Raw genomic sequence first — 12,459 nt, 5'->3', positions numbered from 1 at the left:
AATAACACTTTCTGCTTGTTCTTTTAACCCTTTATCTCCATCACTCTTTCATGCACATACAGACACACAGGCTTACTAACAGAGGGGCATTAAAGTTTTACAAGGTCATCATTAAGTGTTTACTATGGTCTGAAACTCAGTCAAGGTTGACTGTTTGGTATTTACACATCACTTGAAAACAACAGGACAAGACATCCAAATTGATGCAATATGCATCATGTCCTGTATATATATTTCATTTAGGGAAATATCAATAAAAGTTGCATGCACACTGAGGACGGGACACACTTCACCCTTTCCCACAAAGCGCCTGAAATCCACCATAAAGGGTCACAAACAGTACATTTTTATGATGTTACATAAAAGATCTTTTCATTGTGTCAGTCCGACTATACAACAGGACTTTTAAAATCCATGTAAACTTAATATTCCAACTGAAACTGTGCTAAATCAAAATGATCAAAGTCAGACTAACACAGCCAGATAATGCAGTTGGAGGTTTAGATTCTATCCTTCATGTATCTCAACAGGACCTACGTGATCTGTACATGCTCCACGGGTCCACAGGCTTTGACCCAGAAAGAAAAGAAGCTGGTCTTACTTTTATCATGTCTGTGCAAGATGTTTATAAAAGGATGCCTTTGTCCTAACACTGCAAAGTAATTCTACTCATGGCTTCAAATGTGTCTTGACTTGACTAGAATTTATGCTCAAATAATTGAATATTTTTTTTTAAATCATGGATGGTAGAAAGACCAACTAGCTGCCAGTTAAAGCTGTTTTATTCTCACACAACCACAAGACACGTGATACTGACAAGATGAAATGGGAATTACCACTAAATGCAATGGAGGTGGGTAACAAAAAGGCGATTTGACATTGTCATCCACACTGACCTATATTACTGTTTTTCATTACTGAACTGGTTTTAATATCCGTTTAAAAGATATTTAGATGACCACTTTCTGACCTCTCATCATGTGTGTTTGACTTAGTTTAGGCATAAAAAAAACTGCTTAGTTCTCCTTCCCCCATGGTGATTCTGCTTTATCTGCCTATGACAGAGTCTTAATGAGATATCTCTATGAACATTTATAAACAATAGAGGCCAATGTCATTTTCCACATTTGAGTTAAGCGTTTCTTCGCTATATGTTTACATTTTGGCCATTACTTTTGGCTATACTGCAAATGTCATGTCAAACAGTCTTTTCCCTGTCATGCTTTAAAATAACAACCATAAACTCCAGATATCACCGAAAAGCAAAACCCCTCAGACTCAGGCTCTACAAATTAGAGCCATAGACAATTAACCACATTTTGATAGAATGAACAAACAACAACACAGTTGATCCAAATTTAATCGTAAATTCAAATGCAACAGAGTTTTAAAAAGTTTAATGTTTAGCTTCGGGCTGAACATTAGAGCTGCTAATTTAATTCCCTGTGAAAATGTTTCTCATCAAATTGTGACGTGGGACCTAAAGTTCTAAGTTTCTTTGGTAACACTTTAGATTAGGGAACACATATTCACTATTAACTAGGTCCTCACTAACATGCATAAATAGCACACTAGCCCTTTATTAGTAATTATTAAGCACACCTTATTATACATAACCTTATTCTACCTCTATTACGACATGAATTAAGATTTTTCCTGATTAAGGTGTTAATATGTGCTTAATAATCATTAATAAAGGTCTGGTATGCTACTTATATGCATGTTAGTAAGCACCTAGTTAATGGTGAATATGTGTTCCCTAATCTAAAGTGTTACCGTTTCTTTTAATGTTGTATGCACACTTTCCGCTTTTTAATCAGAGCAATGCATTGTATTGCACATACAGTACGTGTTGACCTTCTGTATTAATGATTCAACCAGGAGGATTACTCAAACATGAACCTTGGCGATCATGTTATTGTTGTTTTAAACATGAACAGAGATTACAGCAACCTTAGCCCCTCATGTGGTCATGTGACAAGTGTCACTGCCATCATGCCCTTGCACACACACACACGTAAACAGAAGAGACATATCATGTATTATTCAGAGGCCTGGATAGTAATTATGGTATCAGTTTTAGTAAAGCATAAAATGCACTTTTATTTTCATTTGTCTTTCAGCTGCTCCCTCTAGGGGTCGCCACAGCAAATGATCCACATATTTGATTGGACAGAGATTTTGACACTGGATGCCTTACTGACACAACCCTTACATGTATCCAGGCTTGGGACCAGCACACAGAGTACACTGGAAATAAACAATTTATAGCAAGGGTGTCAAGCTACTTCTCACCCCCAATCAATTTATTATGGCCCACCACTCAATATCAAGTTCTGACCAGACTAGATGCTCAGGTCATTTGAATTTGAACTGGCAACACTTCAGTCACAAACCAAGTTCTCTTTCCACTTGGCTATGAGCTGCCCCAAAACATACATTTAAATATTAATTATAATATACCAAAATAGTTTGATACACTATGAAAACATGGGCAATTATGTCATTATAGTGTCATTATAAACCTCTCGGCTCAGATTACATGTGTGACAATTGTTTCTGACGGGAACTGCAGCTTCAGGTCAGGATAATGTACACAGGTTGATAAAGTAAATAAATAATGTCACATGTAGAATCTTGGGTACATGGTTCTATAAAAAAAAAATTCACAAAGGGATAGAATGAGAGTGAAATGAAAACATTTAAACTTTCAAGAATTTAAAAACACAGCTATGATGATCTGAATAATTCATGAAAACAGAAAGACTTAGTAGTTTCTGCATGCTTTTTAGATTTAGACTTTATTAGATGCATATTTTGCTGTGCTTGTGACATAATATTTTAGAGAACAATTTTGTTGTATACCCTTTGCCTTGAATAAATAAAGGGTACAACAATAATTCCGTCAAGGACTTAGTTTACAAAAATAATAATCCCATGTGTTTGTATTTGGGTGTGGAATTTCCCCTGTGAACGGTGCCTTTATTTGCTTTAAAAATTGCAAGGGGGTGCAAGGGAAGAACACAAAACCTTCTGACTTTGTTTAAGTATTCACATGATGTATATGTAGCATAACTTTCCCTTTTTATTGAGCCACTCCACACTCTGGAGAAAACTAGGGTCATAAGTGGGGCGGGAGTGGGAATTTATTCAGCCTCTTCAATAATGCTAACACAACTATCTCTGACTTTTAATGGGAAAGGGGAAGCGAGGTCAGGCAGCAGCCTGGTCAAACTGAATAATGCTGATGATCATGAGACTATAGCACTTTCAAACACATATTAGTGTAATATGTCATGCCCACGCAGCAGCCAAATACACAGCATTAGAGAGGAGCAAGGCTTCTGCCCTCACATATGAGAGTTTTACCCAACATGATTTGCCCATAATGAGGTAATAAAAAAAATGCTCACTTGTACAAGAATAAAATTAAGATTCAAGAATCAGACAATGTAAGCTTCTCAATGCTAATAGCCACATTTTCCATGAACTGAGTGACAACATAACCCAAACAAAGCATAACATTGATAACATAAACTAGACATCCAATAGATCAGTTTTTCTGGCGTTCATAGCCAGAAAAATTACAGCATCTACTACTTACCATGTTTATGGAATAATCAACATTCATTCTTAAATGTATTTATATGTTTTTAGCTAATGTTGGAACATACTGTAGGGAACCAGAGAGACCACATTCTTACAGACAAGTTGCACTGAAAAAACTTCTGTGAGCTGTGGCTACAGTGTCAAGGAACTATTTGACTGACAAGATCCATTAGTGGTTCAGCATGCCAGGTTTTAGATGCTGGAGATTGTGAAAGAGCATTTAAATCACTGCACAAAATATTATGGAGACTGTCCTCCTCCTTTGACCTTTGCCCCGTGAGCCCACACAGCTACAGTTTATTGTTGGGCGACCTCTAGCAGCCATGGTAATTATAACACTGGCCAAAGAGGAAATGTAATATTGTATATTGAGCAATGAAATCCACAGGTGTGGGTTGGGTTGGATGGGTTCACAAAACACAGAGTTTACCATTTCTTTGCAACCATTTATACAGTATATATATATAAATATATATATATATATATATATATATATATATATATATATAAATATACATATACATATACATTTGGACACACTTTTCCATTTAGTTGAATGAAGTGTCAAAACTTTTGACTGGTAGCGTGTATACATACATACATGTATATATATATATATATATATATATATATATATATATATATATATGTGTGTGTGTGTGTGTGTGAATGTACCAGTTAGGTCATCAAGGATAACCGGTTAAAAGTAAAACAAGCCAATGGGCAAACAGCTGTAGGTTCTTTTATGTTCTTAAACCAATCCCATGGGCGTATCTTCACATGCTTATCATTAATTGGCCGCACTATGTGAACCCTTTGTAACCGCGTCCAATGAAACTATCTTTCTAACCATATACGCTCTATAGTAGACGGGACATCCGGATAGAAGAACCCGCGGAAAAGGATTTCCCCCCCGCACAGCGTTGAGGAATAGCGCGTATGGAGAGAGTGAGATTAACCACGGCCACGGGTGACAAAGCGCCAACACTTTTACTCTGAGGAAAAGTTGTAGTTCCCAGCAGATTCAGGAATGTTTCTGTCAGAGTCTGAAGATGAGTTGCAGCACCTTCAGTCGGACTCGTTAGGCTCGGAGAGCAGCACTTGCAGTCTGGAGGAGGAGGAGGAGGAGAAGGAAGAGGAGGGAAACTACATTCCGACAGGTTTGCCCCGAGGATCACATCAGTGAGTACAGACATGTTCATGATGGCTTCAATCCAAAATAACCGAGATATACCACGTATGTGATGGCTCAGAAATGCAGTCGTGAAGTCGTGAAATCATGATATTATAGTGGACACCTGCATGAAGTGTGTTGTGTCGTGATTTAAAAGACGATATAAGGTGAAAAACAGCTTAATTCCAAATGTAATGATCAGAGCTGCTGCGTGCTTTATTTATATTAAAGTAGAATTAAAACGATGCATGTTACGCTTGTCCATTTCACGTGCAGACTGTGCGCATCTACGCTACATCTTGTTGCACTCAACTTTAACGCATCATCTGTATGAGTCTGATGAGAAGCCCAGTTAACGCTGCTGTTTTCCGGCTCCGATCCTCTGATGTTGTTTCACAAAGTTCACAAAAAAGTGTCTTTAAACGCACACACACAACCCTCCTTCCGACAGCATGCTCGTGCACGTGTGGTCGCGTGCACACTGCGGGGGAGGGGGGAACTATTGCAACTATTGTTTGTTAGCTTAAAGGTATAATACATGATATTTCTGTAATAAAATATCTAGACAAATGTTACACCAATGATGCACCTTTTGGTATTGTACTTACATTAACTAAAACGTTTCTAATACTGTTCAAATCCACATCAATCTGTATTTATATTCAAGGTAATGGACCATTTAATTGTGGTTACATTTTAATGAGGTAATTTACTCCTTACCCAGGCTTTTATTCATGTATTATGATAATAAATAATGAAGTGATTGGTGAGGGATATAACCAACACTTTCACAGAATACAAGTGTATTTTTTATACATAAATGAGTATAAATGAGTTCTCCAGAGAGAGAGAAAGGAAAATGAGTGTGTGTGTGTATTTGTAATGAGCAAGAAAGGGTCTGTCTGTTAACGTAACTGCATACTATGTTGGTACTCTTAAAACGTGTTTTCTGCTAAGGTGGTGGAGTAAATCACTGTCATCACTGGAATAGTCATGGACTTAGAGTCTTAGACACAATGCCAAACTGTAGATCAGTTCAAAACATGAAAATAATCTCAAAAACATGCGTTAATCTCCAACGTTTAGCAAGGACATTTCAAAAATCTTAATATTTAACAGAGGAGTCTGGTGATTTTAGCCACAGCACTGATGAGCCGCACAGCGCTCATGAGCCGCATCACAAACCCGCTCAGCCGTGTTTTAATTAATGACTGTGTCTGCACTCTGGTCATACAGGAAGTTCTGAACTAATCTTTTTAATTAAATGATTCTAATCATCATAACTCAGTACACCAAAAACAACTGCTTTGCTCGTCACTAGTTTGTGTGTTCATGTTGCGTATAAAACGCTGTCACTGCACTTTTGTGCAGCCATGAATGACGACCTGGCCCATGTTGAGGATGGACTATAGTAATGGGAAATAACCCAAACCGTGTAGCGTCGAGCCATGCAACAACTGTGTAGTGGAAAAGCGGCATTAGTTTGAACAAAGTTTGGATCAAGTTTGGCTTTGATCTGAACGTGTACAAGAGAGCTGTTTTCACACCGCGCCTCTCCTTTTTTCACGTGTGATGCACACAGTTCCCTGCAAACATACATGTTGACAGCATGAAGACATACAACTGACTGACTCTCACTATAGTTTTTGTGCTTAATGTAGTCAGCTGAATCTGAATACATGAAAAACATTTGATATTTTAAACTATTTTAATTCTCTCTGACACCAAATGTAAACCAGCCATTAGAGTTTCTCCAACACCCATTTATTGTCTGTTGTATTGAAAAACAAATCACATTTTAGGTTCAGCATTAATAGATGTGATAGATTGTTTTTTGTTGTTGTTTGCCTGCTTTATCCAAGGAACTGTATGGATACATGCATTGTAATATATGGGCAAAATGCAGATAAACAATGCACAAATTAAAAACAAATTAATAATTTATAATTTGCAGCATTACATAGAATGGGCTAACTCACCCAAGCAAATCATGGTGCAAACTGAAATATCACCCAAATAGTTGCCGACTTATTCCTTATTCATAATATTACACCATTAACTGATCTTTAACCATTATAACATATTAGAAATACGAATGTTTACTTACACTGTTTAATTTGTTGCTTTTTAAAACCTTCAGTCTCATCAGAATTTTCTTTATTGTGACCAATTACTTATTGTTATTTAAACATACCTATGTAGAGTGGGTTTATGAAAGTATTTTATCCACGGAAAAAGCATTACCTACAATGTTACTAATTGTATCTTACTTTTTTACAGCAGAGACTTCACTGATGAGGAGAGTTCAGAGAAGAAGGGGGAAAAGACACCATTGTTAAGAAGAGCAACCAGAAAGCGTTGTTGCTCTTTGTCCATTTCGCCTGTGTCATCATCCCTGAAATCTCCACCGAAGAAATGTGAACAGCGTCCACACAGAAAAAAGCTCCACTATGCAACTACACCCCAAAAAAACTCCTGCCCTCATCCTGGGAGGACAGTTTCCACACCACGTAGGAAGAAGGGAAAGAAAAAGGGGCCAGCAGGAACACAGCTTGAAGCAGAGGAAGATGAGGATGATGGAGGGCGGTGGCACAACATAGATGAGGACGATATTGTGCCTCCTCAGCCACGGTTCAGACCTGAGAGAGAAGTAGGTCCACAGCTCAACAGGACTGCGAATTACACACCACTTGAACTGTTCCAGCTTTTCTTTTCCACAACAGTTGTTAATACATTGGTGAGAAACACCAATGCCTATGGTGAAAAGAAATATCAAAGCCAGAGGGAAAGCTGGGTCCATGTCACAACAGCAGATATGTACTCCTTCATCAGCCTTGTTCTCTACATGGGTCTTGTGCCACTCAAAACTCTTAAAGAGTTCTGGAGAGGATCTAAGCTGTTCAGCCTGCCATTTCCTGCCTCTGTCATGCCTTGCAGACGCTTCCTAGCCATTTCCCGCAGTCTGCACATGAATGACCCTGCAGCTGAAGCAACAAATGACCAGAAGAAGGGGACAGCAGGGTATGATAGACTTTGCAAAATAAAGCCACTATATCAGCACATTTTGGAGGCATGCCACACTTTTTTTCATCCTCACCAGCATATCTCTATAGATGAACGGATGGTGGCAAGTAAAGCAAAGATAGGACTCAAGCAGTACATTAAAAACAAACCCACTAAATGGGGCTTCAAGTTGTTTGTGTTAGCTGACTCAACATGTGGTTACACTCTTAACTTTTTCGTGTATGGTGGGAGAGACAGTGAGCCTACAGGAAAAGGGATAGGCTACGATGCTGTCATGAGACTGCTAAACATTCCCTTTTTAGGAAAAGGATACAAGCTCTATGTGGACAACTTTTACACCAGTCCAACTCTATTCCGTGACCTTCTTGAGAGAAAAATCTGGGCATGTGGAACTGTCCGTTCCACTGTAGCTGGTTATCCCAAAAGCAAAAGAAATGACATGACCAAGAACACAGCAAGGGGAGCTATCCGGTGGGTCAGAAATGGGAAGCTGTTGTTTGTCAAGTGGTTAGATGCACGAGAGGTTTCGATGTGCTCCACTTTACACAAAGCATACAGCAATGACATGGTGCAGCGCAAAGTGAAAAACAAAGATGGACAGTGGACAGTGAAGCAGGTAACTATCCCAGGCTGCATCAAAGATTACAACCGTCACATGGGTGGCGTAGACTTGTCAGATGCACTTATTAGATACTACAATGTTCTCCATAAAACCCAGAAATGGTACAAAACCCTGTTTTATCACTTTGTGGACATAGCCACTGTAAATGCATTCATCCTACACAAAGAAATGTGCAAATTGCACAACATGCCAATAATAACACAGAAAAACTTTAGAGAACAACTGATTTTGTCCCTGGCTGAGATTGGCTCTACTCCACGCCGGTCTGCTCCACAAAACTTTATGTTGCCCACCTCTCCTTTTAAAGGACCCTCTTCAGTGGCATCAGCCTCTGCAGCTAATGTTCCGCCCACTTTATCCCGGTCCTGCTGCCATGTGCCTTTGACTGCTGTGTCTAAAGAAACACCTGGCTCCTTTTCCAAAGTGCCACCTCCTCCTCTATCCAATGAGGAGCCCTCTTCTACAGCTTCTGATGTTCCAGGTTCAGGTCACCTGCCAGCTTATTTTGTAGAACAAATGAGTAATGTGGCCCCTAGGAAGCGGGCTACTGCTGGCAGAAGGTCATGTGTGGTCTGCAAAAGAAAATCACCAGTCTACTGCCGTACTTGTCAAAAAACACTTTGTTTCACAACTTCAAGGAACTGCTATAGTGAGTGGCACAGAAGCAACAGGATCTGTATCTAGTCTGTGTGAAGGGCCTTTAATGGTTACCTGTTTTGCCTTTTATAAACACCTGCGTTTGGTCACAATTGTCAGATGCCTTGGTTTGATGATGATGATTCAAATTTAAGGCTTTTTTTCTTTCTTTTTTTTAAATATCCTGTTATTTGCCACACAAATACAAAGTATCTAAAACCCTGTAAACTGTCCAACAAGCCCAGAAATACTATCTTGAATGTACACATGAGCTAGATTGTTAAGTGACTGGTAAGTTTATGTGGCCTACTGCTTCATGGTGCATTCAAATATTATATCTAAAGTCTACAAAACTTTGAAAATGTAACTGTCATCTAAACCAACCTTGAGAAGTAATCTCACGCCTGGTGAGTCAGGGTTTCAGCATCATAAGATGAGACAGTGTAACCCATAACACTGCTGGCAAGACTGCATTTGAAATAGACCCCCCCCCCCCCGATACACACACACACACACACTTGATTTCATGCCCTTAATATCTATAACTAAGATGCTTGATGAAGACATTCATGGATATTACTTCACTGGTATTCACTGATGTGGTGATGGTGCTTTATGAGTGCAAATAGATTTATGCTAAGAAGTCTTCAATGAACTGCCAATTACTGTCCACTGTCTATTATAACACATGCACTATTTTCTCTGATGTTTTTTTTCTTGTTTTGATGTTTAGAGTTTGTGTTTAATTTATTTATGACACATAAGAGTAACTGGTTACTCAAGCATTTGTTTCTGTCCTCATGCAGATTTTAGGTTGTGTGGTTGGTGCAGCTATGTGTGTAACTTTTTGGCAGCTCATCTAATCTTTGACATTTCCACCAACCTCAGCAGTTGAGGATGAGGCCAAGTTGGTTTCTGGCAACATTTATCACACTCAGCTAGATTTGGCATCTTCAGCTTGACTTCCAGCGACCACAATAATGTGACTCTAGATGAAGATGCAGCAGCATAGGTTATAAGGACAAATTACAAACATTGGAACCTTCCACACTACCCTGTCACTGACAATGTCACTACGCCTGTGACTGTTACATCGTTGGCTGCCACTGACTGCTAAAGACGTCAAGTCGGCCACTGTGTTGAAAATGACTGGCAGCCAATGAGTTACTGTTGCTCCAAAACTCAGTAGCCCATCAGTAGGCAGCTTCCTAAGCTTTTCCCCACTGTGATTAAACGACCAATGAAATCTCGCCAACCAATGATTATTCTGGTCGACCATAAGGTGGCAGCCCTATCTGAAATATAGTCATTTTGAAATATATACTGTTGATACATTGCAAAAGCATTTTTTTTAATCAGAACTCATGTTACCACTGATGTACAGTATTACCTCTCTTTGGAGTAGAAATGGTGACTTGGAGTTGTTCTTTTTGGTGTTTTGTCAAAGCAGAATAAACTATTTCAAAAGGGATCTGTGTATAATATTTTTATTTTGTGGTGGAGTAGAAAAGCTTTAACATTGTTAACATGTTGTGTTGAATGCATTTGGAAAAGCGTATAACACTAAGACCAAAGAAGATCATCACATAAATGTTTTGCATATGTGAGTTCCAATCATGGCATCATCATCACCTTGGAGGAGAAGCTCTGGAAACATGATAGTGATGATAAATATGTATATGAAAAAAGAGAAACTAATCATTTTTAAACATTACAGTAAGTAATTTATAGTTTTTCTCAGACTGACTTATCCATCAACCTCTTTTTATTCTGTTTATTCCTTCAACTCCATGACACTATAATTTATAAAATGTCTTTTTTTGACCACTATAATGTCAGGTACATTCATCAGTTCTATTAGCTCTTTATTAGTCTATTATTGTCTGTTATGTTGTCCTAGAAGAGGCTTGTTATCATGAAGCCTACATACTGCTAGTGCTGTCCTGGTTTATATCTATGAGTGTTAATAGTCAAAGGTGTAAAACTGAGAGCTGCTCTCAGCCTCCATAATTGGACCTGTACAGATGAAGTGAGGTGAATACACAGTCAGCTGACAGTTTTTGTTCATTAGCATCAAAATCATGCAACGCTTTCATTAACACTACTATTGCTGATGTCAGGTGAGGGGCCATGATGTTAATCTCAAGACTGCAATGACCTTAACAGTCTGAGGTATCAAATAACATTCTCAGTTGTGGTATATGAAGGTCAAACGTGGTATTTTATTCATAAGCAGTGTCTCTGGGAATCATTCATAAGTGGGGATAGAAAGCATTGTGTGAGTGACTGCTAATAATTAAATAATAAATGATGGTGATAATCTGCACATCATAGCAGAGCGTCTCATATCCTATTTAGAGCCTGATCTCATATGGAATACTGTTAAAAGTAATAGTTAAGCTCAGAAGGTACTATAGAGCTGGTCTTACACTAAATCTACCAAAACCTCATGGCTCACATATCTATGAAGTCTGACCAAGATTAGAATTAGTGTTTGTAGTCTTGAGTAACGCAAAACAAAAACAAAAAAAATATTTTGGGGTCAGATGGGGTAGTACTACCACACTGTGAAACATGGAAGGCACATATGCAAATGTAAGTACAAGTCTATATACACCATCCAAAGCATAAATGAATAGGTGACTCCAAGGCTGGAGAACCTTGGCAGGAGAAATATTTCCAAACACGACAGTGATCCTGAACACACTTTAATACTCACACGGTTTAAAGGAAAAAGGAGTTAAGATTGTGGCCTGTTCAAATGTGCCCCCTGACATTAATCCGACATAACACCTTCTGAGTATTTTAAGGCAGAGGGTAAAGCAGCAAAACCCTGTCAACAAGAATGAAGGAAAAAACTGTAAACCACACAGTTTTATGGAGGACTGATGTCTTCCAAGAGGATTTTTTAATCAAACACAAAAGCAGACAAAGTAATGTGAGATAGATTTATTGTCACTGTGACACTGTAGACATATAGGCAAGGCACCATAGGCTAAAATCATATAAATATAAACATAAAATAATAAAAACATAACTTATTTTGTTGCAGTTGGTTTTTAAATGTTGACTTTAAAAACATTTATCTTTCTTCTTCAACAATGGTCAGAAAAACAACCCACTGTTGAATGAACAGGATTTTACTTACATTTTAGTTAACTATTCTGAAAATACAGAATATTTTCATAAATGTATATTAAATATTAAACATAAATGTAGCAACATAATGGCCCCTCATTAAAATGACAGATAAAGACAGATAAGGTAGCAAGAAGCAGGAGTGATACATAAACCCAAGACTGAGTAGAACCTGAGATGATGCACCTTGGGCAGATGCTGTATGTGAACACACACATTAGCAGCCAGGTGCAGCCATGGCATTACTGTGCCTGTG

General features: G+C 38.3%; 2 protein-coding genes across 4 annotated transcripts in view; one reads left to right on the top strand and one right to left on the bottom strand.

The window, feature by feature from the left end:
- The window catches only part of LOC131459443 (protein kinase C-binding protein NELL1-like), a 223,294-nt gene that overhangs the window by 96,096 nt on the left and 114,739 nt on the right, over window positions 1–12,459 (bottom strand). The window lies entirely within an intron of this gene.
- On the top strand, window positions 4,443–10,536 carry LOC131459444 (piggyBac transposable element-derived protein 4-like). 2 transcript variants are annotated; one of them, XM_058629298.1, is made up of 2 exons: window positions 4,443–4,791; window positions 7,067–10,536. In XM_058629298.1, the coding sequence occupies exons 1-2, from the start codon at window positions 4,640–4,642 to the stop codon at window positions 9,111–9,113; spliced, it is 2,199 nt and encodes a 732-aa protein (XP_058485281.1). In that variant the 5' UTR covers window positions 4,443–4,639; the 3' UTR covers window positions 9,114–10,536. The 2 variants fall into 2 exon arrangements, with proteins under 2 accessions (XP_058485281.1, XP_058485280.1); XM_058629297.1 differs by having other exon boundaries at window positions 4,444–4,791; window positions 7,064–10,536.

The sequence above is a fragment of the Solea solea genome, chromosome 5, assembly GCF_958295425.1.
Source record: "Solea solea chromosome 5, fSolSol10.1, whole genome shotgun sequence".
In the NCBI taxonomy this organism is placed as follows: domain Eukaryota; kingdom Metazoa; phylum Chordata; class Actinopteri; order Pleuronectiformes; family Soleidae; genus Solea; species Solea solea.
Note: the sequence above shows the minus strand (reverse complement) of the source record. Positions and strands in the feature narration are given on the sequence as shown.